Here is a 21,707-nt window from a genome sequence, read left to right on the forward strand (position 1 = left end):
TGTACATAAACATGTATTTATTTCTGATGTAAGTGATTTGTGTAAATCTTAGAGATATAATATCAAAAACCTATCGTATTTATTGAATGTTTCAAAGATGGTCTTTGGTTTCACTTTAGGTGGTATTGACTCTTGAAACTTGAATAATTTTCTTGTCTATAGGAGTACTTAGAACTTAGAAATAACCTTGTATTACGAGCTTCGCTAACAAACAATAGGCCATTTCAATAATATACATCACGTGACTTTGAACTCTATTAGATTAGCTAATAAACAAAATATACCTATTACATTAAATTTAACTTGCTGACCCGGCAAACATTGTTTTATCATATTATAAAGGTATTAAAATATAAATGATTCCTAGCGATCCTTATCACCTAGGAAGTATAAAAACCTACATTGCCTACGACCCATCATCAGACCTACTGAATATACCTACACCAAAAATTTCATAAATATCGGTCAAGCCGTTTCGGAGGAATACGTCAACGAACACAATAAACACCATAGGAGATAATTAAAATTCTCTAGTGTCACATTACTAAAACATTAACCGCAAGGTCACAATTAACGACACTTGACTACTCCATCTGGTAATACAATTATGAATATTTTCGAACGAATTGTTTTCTAAAATTAACTTGCTCGTTATAACATTTACATGATAATGACGACATTCCGAGGTATACAAATACTCGAAAATCACTTTATAAATGACTAGCTATTAACCGGGACGTCGTCGTCTGAGAATCATAAAAAAAAAGATAGCCTATGTCCGTTCTGATGATACTCAAATTATATTAAATTAATATTAGTTGAAGTTAAGTTTAGTTGTGAAACGGTAACTGTATAAATAAATAAATAAATAAATAAAATAAGCGGAGGTTGTGTTATGGGTACTAGACAACTGATATAATATACTGAGATTTTTTTGTAAATACATACATAATATATACAGAATACACCTAGACCGATACAAACCATCATACTTATGAATACAAACGTATGCACCGTGCGAGGAATCGAACCAGAAGTCAGAAATAAAGCGGAGTGATAAATCGCTAGGCCACCGCGGCCATCAGATATACAGATATATTTTCGAATTTATAATTAGTATGGATACAAATAAATTAAAACTTACAGAAAAAACAAAAATATATTTTAACATTTCATGTAATATATAAAAATGTAATATATGTTATAAAATGAAACTCCAATCAGTGCGGTAAATGGAACGCTATCTATCAATGCTCCGCGAAAATTACCTGTCAAATGAAATAACGGGTTCAACGTGCATTGTCGTCGAGTAAACCTTAGAGACGTCTAACAACGTGCCAAATGTTGCGCAAATCTCGATCGAATAATTTACTGATTGTCATTTGATTGAGCAAAATTTCTCAAGAAAGCATTAGTCAAATCAATATACTAAAAAATGCAACTAGTGCAAAAATAAATTGAACATACAATAAAAATGTAACTGATCGATGCTTATATATGGAAAATATAGGAGAAAAAATATTCAGGCTCAGTTTTCACTAATATGTCGTGGTAAGGGCTTCTTGAACTTTAGAAACAAAATGTTAATAACTTTTTTGTGCTGAAAAACTTAACACCTATGGTGAATTAAATTCATATGGACATACATACATCGTGCGTTTGTTTTGTATATATACCCATTTCCAACAACACATGTACATGTTATAGCTATTATGAAACGTATTTAATTTTAAACTGGCGATTAAATAAAATCAGAAAATAACATGCGAAATAATATATGTAATGTCGGTCATATAAATAATGTCGGTTATATTAGAAAATTGCAGAAAAAGTCTATAATTATTATATAGAGTGGGCGTTACAATATCACCATAACTACATATTTATATATACTGTTGTGTCCTGTGTAGCGAGCGTTTAATTTATTTATAACATTTATGTGGTAGGCAGTGAGACGTGCATTATCCAGAATTATGCAAATAAAACCTGTCGGCCGCCCGCGACGAAGCGCCTGCGCCCCCACATTTTGACTCATCATTATACCAGATTCCGTCGTGTCATATAACTCGCCTATAAATTATTTATTAACAAACCAATACTTTCTAAATACATCAATGCAAATTTTACAAACTTTCGAAAAATTTCTAAACAATATTTTAATCGTAATATCGATCACAATAAGATACACTTTTTTAGAACATTTTTAACCCCCAGCGCTATAAGTGGGGTTTTATTAGTCTGTCATGTCAGGCTGTAGCATCGTAACATCTATACGAATAGATCGATTATTATGCAACTTTATTTTGTTTGAAAGTAGACGTGATCGAATCACTTCGTTAGTTTACTTTGATTGGGTTACTTGATATTTTTATGATTATTACAGTAAATATTATCAGTAGTCCTCAACATTAAAACTCGCCGGAATAATATCTAATCAAAAGTAGACCCATTCTATGTATAGTCACTTGAACTAATTATTAGAACATAACATGTCACTATAGCGACTACATGTAACATATTGATTTACTAAATATATTACCTATAAATGATTATACTGGTGTTCAATAAATCATGTATGTATGTTAAAGAATTAAAGAATTAAAGAATTTATTTAAACCAAAAACAAAGTTATAACAATAACATATTAAACGTAAACAACTACATTAGTTTACAAAAAACTGTGTTGCAGCTATTTGCGCCCATCTCCAGAGCATTGTATACAATTTAAATAAAAACAAATGAAAATAAATGAATATTACTCCTTAAGAACATTTAGAGAAAGACAAAGTATATAAAATAAAACAAATGATATTTATAATTTATGAGCATTAGAACAAGAGTGTGTGTGAGTGAGTGCGTGTGTGTGTGTGTGTGTGTGTGTGTGTGTGTGTGTGTGTGTGTGTGTGTGTGTGTCTGTGTGTGTTTATTGCACCTCTATATGCGTTTTATGTATTCCTTTATTATTATTATTTTTTTTTTGTTTTTGTATTCGCAAGCATAACTTTGTATCAGTTTTATGTGAATATATACTATAAATACAGCAATTAAACTATTAGATTTTCGGTTTCATCATAAGAGAGGTTCAATAACCAGTTAATTATTTTAATTTTACATTCGCGATGATTAAGGGAGTATATTTGTAAAATCTTATTCACTCGATTATAAACTTTAGAACTAATAAAACAAAAATGTCGATCCACAAGCCTGAGTCTACTTGGAAACTGTTTACAAATATGATCAGTCCTGCGCTTGTTCATAAATAAATTATGATCAAATACCATACTTGAATGTTTACGCAAAATTAGTTTCATAATAAACAATTTTCTGACAGTTAGAACTTTGCATTTACTATATAAATCAGTTGTTGGGTATCTAATAGGTTTACCTAATAATACCTTTAAAACAGCGCGTTGAGCTCGTTCTAGTCTTAGAAGCAAAGTTTTGGCTGCGCCACCCCAAGCTGTTATACAGTAGGTTAATATAGACTGTGTTAGAGTATAATATACCATTTTTAAGGTTTGTTCATCAACAGAGTGTCGTAATAATTTAAAAACAAAAATCAATTTACGTGTACGGGCAATAATAGAATCTATTTGAGGTTTCCAACTCATAACGCTATCAATGAGAACTCCCAAATATCTTATACCATTTTCACGTGATAAAGGTGAACAATTACAGGATACAGGAGTAGTAAATTGGCAACTATGGGCGATGATAGACAATGATTGAGTTGGTTGTGACGCCATATTAGCAGAAAAAGTTACGAATTTAGTTTTATTTAAATTTAGAGTTAAAAGATTTTTGGCAAGCCATTTTACAAGAATATGCATTGCAAATTCCGCAGCCTGCTTGGCCTCAGTCCAAGATTTACCTTTGATTAAAAGAGCAGTATCATCCGCATAAGATAAAATATTACAATTTGGTATAGACAGTTTACAAAGATCGTTAACGTATATTAAAAAAAGGGTGGGACCTAGGACACTACCCTGAGGTACGCCAGATGTAAGAAGTAAATCCCCACTAATATGATTGCCAATTTTCACTCTCTGAGTCCGATCACTAAGATAGCTTTCAAAAAGATTAAGTACAATACCCCTAACACCAATTTTCTCTAATTTATACAGAAGAGTAGGAACAGAGACAGTGTCAAACGCCTTGGATAGGTCGAGAAATATACCTATTGTTTTATGTTTATTATTTAAATCATTAACAACAGAGTTACAAAGATTTAATAAAGCATCCTCAGTCGATCGTCCTTTTTGAAAACCGAATTGGTTATTAGCCAATAATTTATTACTATTTAGATAATTAAGAAGTCTATGATTTAAAATTTTTTCCATTATTTTAGAGAAGGTTGACAAAATTGATATAGGTCTATAATTATTAACACTATCTCTATCCCCTCCCTTGTGTATAGGATGAATTATGGCTTTTTTGAAAACTTTAGGAAACACTCCACAAGAAAAACATAAATTAAATATATAAGTTAAAATAGGTACCAGCACATGGCGTGCAGCTTTAATTAGTGATGCTGAGATTTCATCCCATCCAGGTGAGCTATTTTTTAATTTTAAAATAATATGTTCTATCTCAGCTTCGTCAGTATTCAGTAGTCCCATGGAGTTTAAGTGAGACATAGATTGAAAGAGATCGAAACCATCATTAGTTGTCGAAGTATCAACTTCTGCATGTGTAGCTATTTTAGCAGCAAGTGAAGCACCAATATTACCAAAGTAATTATTTACCATGTCAACAGACAATGAAGGGCTTGAAGACACAGACAAGAGATCATTATTGAGAGAAGTAGTATTAGAGTTCAAGTTTGCTATATCCTTAATCAACTTCCATGTAGTTCTTGGATTACCCTTAGCCTTTTTAAATTCAGACCTCTCATAATTACGTTTAACTATTTTTAATAATTTATTACAATAACTTTTGTAGCGTCTGTAACTGACCATAAGAGTTTGATTAGATAGATCCTTTTTTGTTTTCCTGTATAGGTTGTCACGGTGTCTTATGCATCGTAGAAGGCCAGGGGTAATCCAAGGTTTAATAATTCTTTTTCTATTAGAAATTGTTTTAATAGTTGTATGATTTTTAATGGCCGAAGATAGTAAGTCTACTAGACTAGATGCTGCCTGTTCTGGATCAGCAATTGATAATACCAGCGAAAAATCCATACTCTCAATTTGTTCTACACATGATGACACATCAAAACGTGTGAGAGTATGAGATGTTTTCCGGATCGTTGGTTTGGTACTACAGCAAAGAATCAGTGGTGTATGGTCAGTTATCAGAGAGTCAAGCACTAAAGTAGTAGCTGAAAAATTAGTTTTTAATAGAATATGATCCAAGCAATTACCATTACGCGTTGGAAACTGATGACTTGGAAGTAAACCATGAGATGCAGACATGTTTAGATAAAGATCACACTCCTGACTTTGACAGTCAGGTAATATATTGATATTTACATCGCCCACAACTGTAACAGTTTTGAAAGACTTTAGTGTACTTAAGGTGGCGTCCAGAAAATCAATAAAGTTATGGATATTTCTGTAAGATGGTGAACGGTAAAGAGCAACAATAGCAGTATCATTGGCGAACTTCAAAGTAAGACAGTTAGCTTCACAAAAATCTAGCTTAGTGATGGAACAGGGTAAATTAACCTTAACATAAGCAACCACCCCGTCATTTTGATTAGAGAAATTAGATTTAAATGAATCATAACCCGGTAATTCTGGTAATAGCGAACATTTACTGAGCCAGCACTCTGTCAACAAAATAACATCAAAACTTACGTTTGTTCGTTTTAGCAGCACTAATAACTCATTAAAGTTACCACCAATGCTTCGTATATTGACGTGAAAAATTCTCATATGGTCTACATAACTAGAAATGTAGTCATAACAATTCTCTGCCGTGCAAATAAATGATTCCGAAACAGACAACTTCTCAATTTCTTCCGCTACTTGTATATTATTTATGTTATCCAGGATTAATAATTATAAGAATTTAACAAAATGTACAAATATTCAGAGTTACTCTTTATATTGTTATTTGACAGCATAAATAATTGAGTTTCTAGAAACCAGTGTACCATATTCTGATATAAATTATTGCTAATTGCCATATAGAACAATAATACAATATAGTAAATTATAAAATGTGATATTAAGTTTCTGAGATATATATTATAGTATGTATGCAATATGAAGTATAAAATGTTTGTGTGGGTTTCATGTAAGTGTGTAAGTGTACATATTAATATGTTTGAACCTGTTTGTGATGAGGATTTATTCCATATTATGCTCAGATGATGATGATAATCAAAGTTGATAAACATATGACTATTACAAAGATTACAAATAAAATACCAACAATAAACCAAATTTAGTCACATAGAATCTGTTAATTTCTTTATGTCCTGTTCATTGCGTATGAAATTTAGTGGTGCACCTTCAGTTTTCCGAAGAAAAATCTTTCCATTTGACACCCAGCAAAATGCATAGCCATTTGATTTGGCATAGTCACGGGCAAGGTAGAATAGTCTTTTCATTTTTTGTGATAAATTTTCTGATATAAATATTGGCTTATTGGGACCATTAATTTTTAAACTTTCTGTGGTTAATTTGCTAGGCCCTTTGTTATACTGTCTATATTTATGGATCAGCTTTTCTTTAGTAAGTACACTAGTGAAGTCAACAATTACAGTTTTAATAGAAGGATCATGTGTGTTTACACGAAAGACATCTTTTACTTCATATGATTCAATATTACTATCAATTTTCTGTGCAATAGAAATTACTTTCTTTAAAAGTACTTGTTTGGATTCGCCTTTAGCTGGAGGAATATTTTTAATTTCAATGCAAGTCGAGCGATTACTGCTCTCATACTTATCCAATTTTTCTTCCAGAGACGTAATATACGACTGATTTTTACGGCATTCAGAATCTAATTTTTCTACTTGAATCTTCATACACTCATATTGTTCGGACAAAAAGTCAACTGAATTTTGAATAGATTTATTTTGAGTTTTGATCTCTTCCATAACCATACATATATTTTCCATTTTAAGATCATGTGACTCCTGGCGAGCCTTAATCTCTGAAAACATTGCCTTCATCTCGGTCATGTATTCCGACATCCTTTCATCCATACAATCACTCCGTTTGCGTTTAAAGCGGTGAATTAAACCAAGATTTGTATTGTAAGTTTCATTGTTAAGTGGTGTAACGTTTAAATCTGGTTCAGAAGCACAATGGTGCATAGAATGTATAGACGTAGTTTGTCCATCTAAAATATTTTCAACGGTTGACGCCTGCACATTCGTTGTAGTTACGGGCTGCGACTGTGACAATGGCGGAGTTCGTTTTAGAGGCATGTTAATACTGTTTAGCCAGTCAAAGTACCAGGAATATATAAAATATTCACCTCAATTTCTAAATGACACCGAGGGGTCAATATAAATGGACACCGATCGACAATTTCATACAAAAATTGGATCCGTCCAAGTAGCCATGAGCTCCGGTGCAAAAATTCTAATGAGCGAATAACCATATAATTATTCAGTTGCTGATTACTGAAGTTAGAAAAGGATAGTTACATTTGATTAGTTCATGATAAGATGCACTCACACTAGGATGACGTTTCTTTTCACAGCGAATAGGAGGTACACTGCACTTATGGACTCCTATTATTTATAATTTAATTTTGTGATTTTATTATTTAACGTTATTTAATTTTAACACAAAACACGTCTGACCCGTTCAGATGTCCAGAGAGGAGGGGAATGTATGCATATGTATGTATGCATATCAGACGTTTAACGCCCAAAGTATGCTCGTTGTTCATAGATTTATATCAGCACTGCTCCTCCTTACTATTGTATCGTATCTGTCTAAATGCATAACAACAAAGCAGTAGTTGTTCGACAACGTGAATGGTAAACAGTCAATAAATCACAATACATATTTGAATGTAAATAAACATAGAGACAATACTTGGGCAGGTGAAGTTTAATGATATATCTCTTAGTAAACGTGACGTTCTATCTGTAGTAGTCCTTTCATTTATAAGATAAAATAAGCGAAATGTATTATGGACGGACTTGATATAGTGGAGAGTTTTTAATTAACCAGTATTTTTGTGCGTACATATGTCAATTATGAGGATTAATTCTTAAGTCGACAGAGATTACTCTATGTTACATTGAAAGCGACTTATTATAATATAATTTTAAATTATTCGTGTTTAATTTGTTACTGTATTCAATATTTATTTTTTGTGATGATGAAAAAGAAATATCTTAGTTCACATCCGTTGACTCAATATAAATATTATCTCCGTTTATGATCACCATCTCGACAAATTTAAATGATTCATTTGTATATAAATAGCCATTACTTGCTTTTATCAGGTTATTTGTGTCTAGTAGAAAATATATTCTTTGATATCTTGTTACTAACAGTCATTTAAACACCATTAGTAATACAATAAATAATCGTTATCAAAATTGAACCGGTAACTTCGATACGAACGTAATGTATGCCACTCAAACTGATTCATTTATTAATTTAGTATGCAATTAGGTTGTATTGTTCAATGCCACCTTCAGTTTGCTTGGAGAAAACTACCAACCTGTTTAACAATATTTATTTCGCACAATACTCAAGCATGGAGGTAATTTCCAAGCTTTCTTTTATTGTGATGTTCGGACAACGAAATGCATCTGCTATATAATATATAATAATAAAAAAAACATATGTTAACCATATACTTTGTCATTTTTACAAATTGATAGTAATTATATAAAAATACGTTTTATCATGTTCGATTATTTCCAGCGTACAAACATTTACTAGGTAATACAAGCAATAAAGAATATGCAATATACATTCCAAAATAATCATTAAATATTATTTTATAAATATAGCATAATTTCTTACTTTAAAAACATATGAAATATAATAGAACGACGATTTATTTTATTTAAATAATTCATAAAAATAATTTATTCCAGCAAAACAACTGGGCTGGCGTAAATTGAGATAAAAAGTTTTCTATATACATAATTCCTTTCCAACACCAGGGCTAGAGAGCTTATAAATGATTTCAGCTGGGACCACTTGATGCCTTGTCTTAACAGATTACTTTCTAACTTTAGACCTTCCCGACTTATAGGACTATAACTTATCTGTGATCCTACGTTACCAAGTTGAAATTAGTTTTTTTATATACAATATACCGAAGATACTACCACAAGGACTCAATTTATAAGGTATTTCATGATTTTATTTAATATTATAAATTAATTCAAATTCATATGTCATTTAGTCCCAAGGTAACCAGAGTTTTGTTATGGGTATTAGACAACTAATATAAATACTGAAAATACATTTTTTATGTACCTACGTAATGTACATTTTTGTATTTAGAACCCGTGACCATTGAAATAAAGTGGTGAGCTAAACAGCTAGACCGGCGAGGCCCGCCGAGGTATTGAAAGCAACCTAAAGGTAAAAAGGTCCGAATCTAAAATAAATACACTGTTAACGCAACATAAGCATTATACAAGATCAAAGAAACAACTCACAAAAGGTACGCTCGTTCGCGGTAAACAGGTTGAATATGAATATGCTTGTACCTGACTCTGACTACTGTATTGACGCACATCCTCTTTACTAATGTTATAAATGTAAAATGAGTCTGTCTATCCACTTCAAGTATTTGACATGTGGTTACAAAAATATCGCGCGAAGGAAGCCGCAAACAACGTGTTTGAGTTTTCCATTATTCTAACGGAATCTAAATATAATATGTAAATGATACAATTTACCTTTTAGATATAGTAAAGTGGAGTTATACCATGCTATAATTTATAACTATATTTTATTTAAGTGCACCTTTAAATAAAATTTAATTTGCTAGGTAATCCATTTTTTTTTATTCGTACGAAAAGTAATAAGTGTTAAAAAGTATTTTAATAATCTATATTAATAAAGTCGTAACATAAAACCTATTACATACATGGACATTATTTTAGTAATTCAAAATAAATACACGACAAAATTGAAGCCGATATATAAGGACTTAATTTTATAAGAGTATTAGTCATAGATATTGTCCCAATAATCTTCAAGATTCTTAACCTTTGACAACGTTGTTTGATCTGTAGAGGACACTTGAGGGTCCTGTGTCCTACAAATTTGTTGTTTCGTTCTATTCCTTTATATTTGCGGATATTTCGTTATCTCTGTAGGCAGAGTAAAAATATTAAATATTTCCGTAATAATACTCTATTCTATTTACAATAGAGTAATAATCTGTTATAGTCTAAGATACGGCATGAGAAATATATATCCTCATTTCTTATTTGATAATGACAAACTCGATACATTTCTTATTCTGTATCTCGTACTTTAGCTGTCAATAAGTAGTAAATATAAATCGTAGCAAGGCTAAATGAGTGCGGGTCGATAGTATGCATTAGAGAAGTGGACCGTGACGGACTTTCTCACTTGAAATATAGTGATACTGAAAGACTCTCATATAAGTCAGTAGATGAAAGACAGTACCTTTACTGACTGCAAAAAGATAGAAGTTACACTATTGTTACTTTATATATATTAAATGGTTTATCATATATTATTATCATTGCAAATATGTACATAATTTGTAAACGAACATTTTCATCCCTGTCACGAAGCAATGTGATAATATTTATTTGTAAACTGTATCTATAATTTGTATCAATTAAAAAAATATTAAACTCCATGCGGACCAAGGTCGCCAGTAACATCTAGTATTAAATATGTATATATATACAGCATGTAGGTATAAAATTATTTGAAATCAACTCCTGTAATAACGTATTTACCGACCTATTATGCAAGACACATCGTATACATTATTGTTATAGTTGTGAAACTAATTAATCTCGCTGGAACTGTTCTATTTATATAGACCAGATGTTGCCTTAATGAATGTGGTTTTCATTGCCTATACAATGAAATAATGAGGCCGTCATGTGACAAAAGTATAGGTTTACCCTCGTTTTGTTCAAAGGTCGTTGCCAAATATCCAAGAATATGATATGATATGATATGATCTGACATGAAGTGATAGGAATAGATTACGAGAAAAGAAAATAGTTATATTATCCTTATAAATATTTATATATTATGCTGAGGCAAATGTAAGTAAAAATACGGAGATTTTGTAAAATATTTAACAGTTACTGTCTGAGTAAATAAAGATAGCAAACTTTGTAAAAATTAGTTACAAAATGGTCAATTTATAATTTATTCTAAAATTAAGTTCTAAGTAAAGACTGAAAAATCGGTAAAACAGGTAATGAAGTTAATATTCCTACATGTTTGTTGTTTCATTTACACTTTATTGATTTAATGAAGCATACTGTTGAAGAAAACTGCTCAAAACTATCTGGCGTTTATGTATTCAGAAATCAGAAGAAAATCATACTGGCTGGGTATTTCTATATCTTATAATGCTCGTTGATATTGCAGCCACCCCAACACCTTTCAACAATACAATATTTACACAACCGTTGAAGCAAAGAGTGAATTATTTATACAAACAAATAATACGTAGGTACAAGTATGTGCATATCCAGATCTCTGGCGATTAGCCAAAATGGCTTGACAGATTTTGATAAGTATCGTTAATAGGAATACTAATAGCTACATAACGACAGCATAAAATAATTATGGTGATCATAAACTACAAAAACTTGGGATTTACAACTCAGACATGTGTGTTTATCGCGTTTACTTGATATAAAATTGAGGACAGACCTGCTTACACATATTACAAAGGAAAGTAATAATATATTGTTTCTCTGGTGGACTTGGCAGTATACATCATAACGAAACTCCTAAATAATATAAGCTTATGTGTACAGTATCTTTTATTACTATTCAGACTATTGATGTTTGAGTAATAAATAAACGAGTAGGTGTGATGTTATACATATTAAAATATGTCATTTAAAACCGCATCAATCATTCACACCAAGATGTAAATAAAATAGATATTTAAATAAAACATTTAGAATGTTCTTCTTGCAAACATGGCAACCACAATATACAAAACAAAATTACTAAAATTAAAATAACAATTACTTCATATTTACAATTTACAATATGATTTGCTAATTTACATTACGTATTGCTATTTCATTCATTCGTCAAAATATTATTTTAGAGAATAATAGCATTCCGACAAAGTTTTTTTTTATTTGGAATAAAAGTTATTAGTTTATTTTTTTAAATACTAATGGTACATTATTTTTTTATAGCCATATAGGATTTATTTTGGTTAAGGTAAGTCAGGTATAAAGGGTTGTAAATTCAATCTGTTTTGTGTCGGGTATTAATATATATATATATATATATATATAAAATTATATGGGATTAGTCATATATGTACATACTTATATAAATAACTAGCTGATTCGTGGTTTGGGTAACCGCAAACCCGGCACTGCTATGGAATTTCAAGATATCGTTTCTTTGTAAATTTGTGTCTACGTATGTCGTAAAATAAATCTATTACCATTACATAGTATAAAACAAAATCACTGTCGCTGTCTGTCTCTATGTATGCTTAAAGTTTTAAAACTACGTAACGGATTTTAAAACGATTTTTTTAATAGATAGAGAGATTCTAGAGGAAGGTTTATACATATAAGGCAGTGTACACCCAGGCGAAGCCGGGGAGAGTAGCTAGTATTATTATATTCAAAACTTTAACGTTATAGCCCCAAACATTTAGGGTATAAGTACTTTGTCAGATCTATCATAGTTTCAACATGTTTCTATTGTAAAAAAAATATGAAAGTCAGCTTAGAGACATTTGTTGTAAAAGGCGTTGAAAAATATTGGTTTTATACTACGACTTTTCAACTCTATGAACATTCTAGTACACTGTACTACTAGAATGATAGAGGATGATAGTGGGAGATTATTTGCAGTAAAGACTAAATGAGGAAGAAAAGATATAACCGACAGCGGCGACGACTTTGTTTTATACTATGTATATACTACGTATGTATGTCTAAGATAATGTTCTTTTTGTTTTTCAGATCAAATAATAAATCTGTGCACTGACCTGTTGCCAGACATGGTATGGAAAGCGATGAGCAACGAGCGCCGCCGCTATAGTGTGAGCGATAGGCAGAAAGATGCCAAAAGCGGCTGCGACGGGGGCGCCGACCGGTAGCAGAGCGTAGGCGGCGAACACCGCCCAGACAACGTGAGCGGCACCCTCCGCGGCTGCGCCGGGGGACCAGGCCGGCAGCGTGGCGGCTAGCGCGGTGCCGCCGCCCGCCAGCGCGAGCCAGCAGGCGCGCGGTAACCGTCGCTCGGGGGCTACGCCACCGGCGCGCCCGCACCACCACGCCAGGCCGCCGCATAGTAACGCGTGCGCGCTCAGTACACCCACCTGGATAAGAAGTTATTACCATTTTACACTTTAAAGTAACTAATGAGGTGTGTAATAATTAACAACACTTGCACGGAACGCGTTTATTGCCCAACAACCGCTTCTTCACATTAGAAAAAGTATAACACTCAAACCTACTTGTGACAATTATATTAACTACGATGCCATATTCTGGATGGTGAATGGTATACTATCATTTATAGATATATTGATAGAACAAAAAATATTGTGACGCTCATGTAGCATAATGCGATGTCGTGTCAGTATAGTGACTTATTAAATTAGCAATAACACAATTAATTTATTTGTCATTTATGTGAACATTTATTATAACGTTACGGAATGTAAATTAATAAATTAATATTACCCATAAATAGCACTTCATCAATAATAATTAAAGTGCTTATTTCAACTAAATAACTATTGTAAAAGATTTTATGTATATTTTATTGAAACAAAGTTATCAATATAACCAGCATTGTTTGAGAAACTTGTGTGTCCGGGTAATGACAATTGGCCGCGCAAATTATAGGTATTGATTGATTGATTGATTGTTGACCTATATTTAAGTCCGCAAATAACTACTGGCAATAAATAATAAAGCAAACGACAGTACAAAATCAGAAATAAAATATTCAGCGAATACATCTCGCTCTATCAATTGTGTGCTCATATGACTGGGCAGGAATATGAAGTAGGCAGAAAGTATTCACAATTATTGACATAGTATTGAAATTAATCATATTAAACATCTACTTCAATTATTGGTATTTTTTTTCGCCGTAGTTAAGGTTTAAATCCTATGATTTGTAAGTACGTTGCAAAACGTTGTACTTTGTACGAAAACAAAAATAATAAAATATCAATCACTCAGTGTTATTTTTATTGTATGCTTCAGATTGTAGCAGCCACCGAACTGTCTAGAAGTAAACAAAGAAAAGATGGACGTATTGTATAAAAACAGTAGCTACCTAGTCATGACAGCGAAGTAACAACCGTTAGAAATCTAAGAGGAAAACGTAAGGACTACATTCTTTTTAATTAATATAAAATATAAAGTTCACCACGATGTTTCATTATAAAGAAAAGGTAAATAATGAAACATGATGAGTTTTATTTTAAATTAATTACAAAAAAAGGCTACACCCCGAGCATTTTAATTAACTGATGGGTAATTGTATTCGAGAGGGTGAATCCAGTGAAAGTCTAATTACGTAAAACTTAAACAAAGTTCAAGTATTGTACATCGGCTTCCTAAAATAATGACTGTAACTGTCATTGAAGGCATCGCTGATAGTGTGGTAAACACTACTTTACTTCCGTTGGTTGCGCGTTCGATTCCTTTTAAAAAAATGTATTTATGTATTTCTATCAGTTTATATATAGATAGAGTGATTTGAGTAGAAAGTTAATCGAATTCAGGCAGCGACGTCATTTCTGAAAATTGCCGTTTCATCTGTTCTCCATACAAAACGTTCTACTAAGAAATTTTCTACAACAAATAATTAAACTCGCTGAAATGACAACTATTTATTAACGTTTACCACTAGTCAGTTATTATTTTATTTTAGAATCATAAGTACCTAATATAAAACCTGGATTTCCACCTAAAAATTATTTGTATTAGGAATAGGAACAAAATGTGCCATTGAAACCGACTAGTTGGTAGTATTTACCTGGGGTGCCCTACGCCATCCACGCGTGGCGTCGACGGCGGCGAGCGCTGCAGCTAGGGCGGCCCACAGCGCAAGAGCAGATCCAACGGAGGTGCGTTGCAGCTTGCAAGCATACCGCGCGTACAGCTCTTCAAGCTCCGCGGACTCAAAGCGGCGCCGCGCCATCAGCCTCGCGAGCGGCCCGCGCGCCGACATCGCTTTCACCGCATGGTCCATACCGCCCGCCACCGTCTCACCTCGCTGCCGAACGCACTATGATACGCCCGCGCCGCCTCATCTACAAAGAAAACATATAAAATAAGATTATGTTCCATAATAATCACTGCGACTTATTTAATTTGACCCTAATAAATTAGTGCTAGTTGGTAGTTTATATTCACATGTTTAGACTTAAATATGTAAAGTTTCAACAATTATTTTTTTATTTTCTCATTCTTCTTGTGATGAGACAGCTTTCCAAATAAGCGGTAGATTAAAAATAATTGTTTGATGAATTTTCAAAATTGATTGATAGATTGATAATTATTAAAAAAAGGAATTTTCTATTCTATAAGATTCAACCCTAAAATAAACTAAAGTTACCACAAAGATTACAAAAACGCTTGTTGATAATAATTGTGTAAATTTAATAAGAAATAAAAAAAAAATACTTCTCAATTTAGCAGAAAAATATCCTACAGAACCGTTTAAATTGTGGTATAATCCTTTGTCTCCTCTGTTTCGGTCACAAAGCAGTTTATTTAACAAGGTGTTTTTATCAAATGGGCGGTATTCTTGTCTGATACTATAATCTCGCAAAATGTTTCTTGTTTTTAAATATCAAATGCTTCTCACTTTATCTTATGCTTTTTTATTAAATAGCGTCCTTTCTCTTTATCGCGATAATTACCATCATTTTAATCTATTGATTAGTTAATTAACATTCCGTAATCGGACTGCAATAAATTTTATATATTGTGATACAGTAAACTAACACTCAAGTGACATATTGCCTATTACTATTTCTCTGCTTAACGCTGTTTGAATGAATGTAACTGTTAATAAACTAATACCACAGATAACATAATATTACATACTAATACTGATACTTAATTATACTTGAAGATTAAAAATTCCGAAGGAGGTTTTATACTTTATACTTTACTACTTACTGCTAAGATTGCTTTATAAGCTGTATTTTATTGCCTGTTTCGGTTTAAGGGCTGAGATATCGCAAGGTAGTTACAAGGTACTGGGGCATGATATTTTACAACTCTGGACAGGCAACGCCACCACTTACATGCTATGCATCTATCTACAGACGAGGATTACCACATTTAATTAAGTACCACGTACGTTAGATTACTTGCCATTTACATAAAAAATTAAACCTATGTGAATGTGCCAAACACAAAAAAAAACGAATTACTACCATGTATTCTGATTGCTAATTTGAGACATTTAGTTTTTTTTTTCTTACTCTTGAAAAAATAGCCCAGCTTATTTCTAAATTAACTACAATGTCGTTTAGTTTATTCAAATTCTGTAGAAGAACTATTACTCAAATAAACTTACATTGAAGCACTTTTGAATAGTCATTACATTTTTTAATCTACCGCTCATTCGGAAAGCTGTCTCATCACAAGAAGAATGAGCAAGAAACTTGCGTGTTGCTCTTTTAAATAATTTTATTATTACTGTACATTTCTAAGTTAAAGTGTGTACATACAGAAGATCGAACCGATTTAGCTTCAAGATTAAAACGGTAAATGTTTTATCGGAATCTTTGTTAATTGGAAGTTCATACTGAATAATTGATCATCACAAATCCATCGAGGTCTGTACGGACAAAGCAAGGAGAAACGGCTAGAGAACAATAACTATTTGTATTTATTTCGTTCACGAGAATAACTACTCGAATATAGTGACAACTCCAATTATTCTAAATGATTATTATTGAACAAAATATCACGATATTTAGGTTCAGAATAGATTTGAGTTATTTATAATAGCAGTGTACACAAAACGTCAGTTCAATAACTTCTAACTCAACCTAATTTGCTTTTAATAGTATAGTAAAATTAATAACCTTTATGATGGAATATTTATAGTTTTCATTATAACAGATAAACCATCTATACAAACAAATTGTGAGTTTTACAATACCTATTTTTAATCAGGATCTATAAAAAACACTCATCTCATTGATATGACTTTAAATAACTAAATAAAAACACTCCCATATTTCTGTAAGCGAAATTACATTTCTTACAAAGATTCACAGATACTAGATTCATGTAGGAGACTGTGGAATAGAATTGCATTCATTCTAGGGATTTATAACAAGGTTGGAATATGGCAGTATAGCCCAAAGGCAGGAGGGAGAGAAATCAGACTCCCAAGAAGGGGAAGTACACGAAAACAACTTTTAGAATTCAAACAAACCTCAGACAGACATGCGAGTGCTTTTAAGCTGAAGAAAGAAAAACCTAAGCAAGTATACGTTACATTCAGCTGGTATTTTTATTTTAGTTACAAAGGCACCTAAAATTAAAATATAAAAGCTATGTCTTTCTCAATACTGATTAATTGATTTCCGCTATTTTTATTCGCTAAAGGAAGTTTTGTCAATTTTATTTTTAGATTCTATATAATTGGTCTCACAGAATACTTTTGTTTTAACGGTAGGTAAAAATAGATAAAATAGTGTATGATATTTGTATAGGAGTTTGATAAATGAGTCTTACCGGCAAAAGGCATCTTGTATATTATATAGGATTTGGCTTGAAAAGTGAGTACTCTCTACAATGAAAATGTACATATAGTAGGTAAAAATATAGATAGTATGTATGTAACAAAATTTTACTCTCACGTAGTCCGACAAGCACTTCACTGCTTTTAAGCATATACGGAACGAAGAACAACAAGTACAATAAAAATTTATTTAATATATTACATATTTGGTTACCAATATGACTGCTATTTAAGAAACAAACAATTACCTTCTAACTCTGAACAGTCGAAGTCGGTACTCGTGTATCCACAAACGGATTTTTCGATTCCCTGTGCGGCCGCAAATCTACACTACGATAGCTATCTTCGTTCAATAAAAATGTTTGCTTAACGATTTACGTTACGTATTCTATTTTCATTATATACATAAACTAATTATAATATCACAGTGGTAACACCCAATTTAAAAAGGCAGGCTTCAATGATTTTTTTTTTGTGAGTGTCTAATTTTGTATTTTGAAGACCCGAAAACTATGTATTAAAGAACTGCCTTTCCATGGTTATAATGAAAAGTCGATGAAGCAGACCACTACCTAGCTGACTAATTTCCATAGGGACATGAGGAGTTGGGCCTATCAAATGCCGATAATACGAAAATGCGAAATACAAGGCGCCTCAAGATTAGGAAAACCGCCCCACAACAGGCATAGCCGAGAATGAAAAAGAAGAATCAATAAGGAAAAAACCGTTATTGATGGACTTACAAAAATCAAATATTACTAAGTATAATCTTTACTTTATAATAATTATTGATATAAATACAAACATCATCAAATATTTGTTCTGGAAAACCGCAGTATTTATAAGCATATGGTTTTTACGGACTCTTAAGTAACAAAACACTCGGTTTACATTTATAAACTTACTAAGTTTTTTATGAGTTATAAAAAATAGATATGTGTTACAAATTACACTTCACTACTAAATTCGAAGTTTATTGTTACTTAACCATGTACGTTTTGACCATGACTTGTCCTTGAGATTACCATTGACACATATAGGAATGAATCAACGAAGCATATTCCAATTTAACAGGTTGTAAAATAAACAATTCGCCGTTTCTACAACCAAATTGAAGATAAAACGAGACGCAGACGATCGTTAAATATCTCCATTTTTATTGTAATGTTCGTACATTCACTGCACAGCGATTTAAAACTGAAATTAACATTATACCTACGCTTTCAACGGAATTTTCATTATGTACACTAAATATTAAGTTTGGGCATTATATTGAGTTATTTATTACTTATTTATCAAGAATGATTCATAACCACTCTCTAAACAATAAAATAAACAAACTTAAATAAAATATAGTTGAAAGTTCGTTTATTTTTATTATAGCATGGTTATTCCCAGTCTCATCTTGTGACTACAATAGCATGGCGGGTAATCCTCTATAAGAGGAACGGAATTGCTAACAAATAAGTTACGGCAGAGTCGCGAACCGAGAGGAGAGTGGGGGAGGGTGTCACGGTCGCCGGGTCAATAAACCCTGCAGGCACCGCGGCAGACTGACCGCGGCAACAAACGCCCAGTGACGACGCCGTCATGCCTTCACCATTCAACGTCGCGACGCGGTGCTCCTATGAATTTCAGTCAATTGCAAACCGTTTTTTACAATCGATACCTACTTTATAATTGTATTTTGCAATAGCTGAAGTAACACGCGTAAAGTATTTCATCTGTTCACATTAGTCAGTATAGATCTAACAGATGAAATGAACTACTCGGCTAATAATGATATAAATTATGTCCTAATTTGTTCCATATTTTAGTTAAACCCATAATAAATATTCTCTATAATCTTAGATAAGTAACAGAGCAGATTAAAATTAAGCTAGCGAATAGTAACGTCGGCCCTGAAACTTTATAATGTATGTAACATTCATACTATACGTTCGTTACGGTACGGAACAGTCTCAGAATACTACTCCTTTTTTACTTCGGACGACTCTATCTAACTATACATCTATATTATACAGGATTATGAATAAAAAAATAATCACTAATATTATACCTATTAATATTTATATATTATATCTATTAAAAGAAAATACGAATTGTTTGGATAGGTATGGTAAGTATTAATTGTATATGTGGAGAGCTACCTCCGAACTACTGTATCTATATATATCCACACATAACTTAATATTGTTGAATCATGACTAATTCCGAACGTTAGCCTTACAATAATAAATTATACACGCACGTTATGTTCATCTGTATAATATGATATGTTTAGTTTTATCCCCGTTATTTTATTATGGATAATAATTGTGTATTGTCCCGAAAATTGACTAACAATTCCTAATATAAATGAGACAAGATAGTGGACATTTACAATGACAATTAGTATGATTTACGACTCAATTTGATTTTATTGAGAACCAGAAATAAAATTCTATTCTAATCTAACACATATTTTTTTGTCATGCAAATTCCATTAAAACTAGTAGACATTTAAGGCATTTATGCATCATCTGGACTATTATAGACTTATAATAGAAATACATATAGTTAATACAGGCTAAAAAAAATCCATATTAATTTGCTATACACTGTGATGGGTAAACCCGGCCCCGTGATCCAGCGGATTCATCCCAATGCTCACGGGTTCGAATCCTTGCACGATGGAAACGTTCGTGAGAGCAATAAATTCATGAGTATAATTGTTTATATTACTACTAGTATTGCACTGGGTGTTTTCTATGTAGGTATAACGTACTTATCTATTATCTACAATAGCCACCATCACACAAACTCTGCTTAGCTTGGGACTAGATACCGTTGTGTAAACTGTCCAGCGTTATTATATAATTATTACATGGGTATATTGCAGTAGTTAGGTATAATTACAAAGGTATACAAACGTCGGATTCATCACAGTTATTCGACATTTAAAGGCTACTTTGCCACTAGTATTGAGCAAACAACATGTTTCATCCAAAAGTTATACCAATATAACCACAATGTTCAATGGGAATCACACGCCTACTTTGGCAATAAATCAAATAATACAAATCTTGTATCTAGAGTTCTAGATAAAATACTTGTCTACTTACATAAACTTACTAATGACATTAATATAAGCTGAAAATGTTTTAACGCATGAGTAATTTAAGTCTACAGTTAGTGTAACTAACTGTGGTCTTAAATCTTTCAATAGCTATAAACCTTTCAATAGATTGACAATAAATTTTTTTTAATCGACCATAATTACTTGTCAATTACTTATAGATAATTTAACAATATATCAGTCTAAAAGCGCAGAAAGTTTAGTAGTGAGATGTCTAGAACGATTTGAATATTAATTGAAATTTAGATATAAGAAGCGTGCTGACATAATAAAGATTATATTCATTTACATATTCTTCATATGTATATGTATGTACCGTAAGTTGGCAATCTTATTCAAACTATATGATCGAAAGCATTTCATTCTAGATTTATAACTAAACATATTTTTAAAGTAAGAATGAATAACCGTTGACTGTGATGTCATATTAAATCATCGCTATCTGACAATATCAAGAATATTTCCTCAATAACACTATTATTCTGATGACAAACATAAACCAAAAACTCGTTTTATATGTAAATAGCTTAAATAAATTTCTAATCAATGTTTATAATTACTTAAACAGTTGCCATTATGCTTCTGGTTTCCTGCGAAAACTACGATTGATTAGTAGTTATACCATTTAAATGAAATTTGGTAGACTGATAGTCTAGACCCTGAGAAAGATCATAGGCCACTATTTAATGCGAAAAAAGGGATTGAAAGAGGAGATGAAT

General features: G+C 31.9%; 1 protein-coding gene across 2 annotated transcripts in view; it reads right to left on the reverse strand.

Annotated features, from left to right (window-relative positions):
- The window catches only part of LOC131850725 (Ca(2+)/calmodulin-responsive adenylate cyclase), a 95,148-nt gene that overhangs the window by 51,326 nt on the left and 22,115 nt on the right, over positions 1-21,707 (reverse strand). The window contains exons 2-3 of one of the 2 annotated variants that reach the window (XM_059201066.1): positions 15,138-15,414; positions 13,129-13,461 (exon numbers count right to left, since the gene is read on the reverse strand). In XM_059201066.1, the coding sequence (XP_059057049.1) occupies positions 13,129-13,461; positions 15,138-15,353 (549 nt within the window). In that variant the 5' untranslated portion in view covers positions 15,354-15,414. Of the gene's footprint in view, positions 1-13,128; positions 13,462-15,137; positions 15,415-21,707 lie in introns of those variants that run through there. The other variant, XM_059201067.1, reaches the window with a different exon arrangement.

This window comes from Achroia grisella, unplaced genomic scaffold (assembly GCF_030625045.1).
Source record: "Achroia grisella isolate CSIRO2021 unplaced genomic scaffold, CSIRO_AGI_Agris_v1 utg779, whole genome shotgun sequence".
Taxonomy (NCBI): domain Eukaryota; kingdom Metazoa; phylum Arthropoda; class Insecta; order Lepidoptera; family Pyralidae; genus Achroia; species Achroia grisella.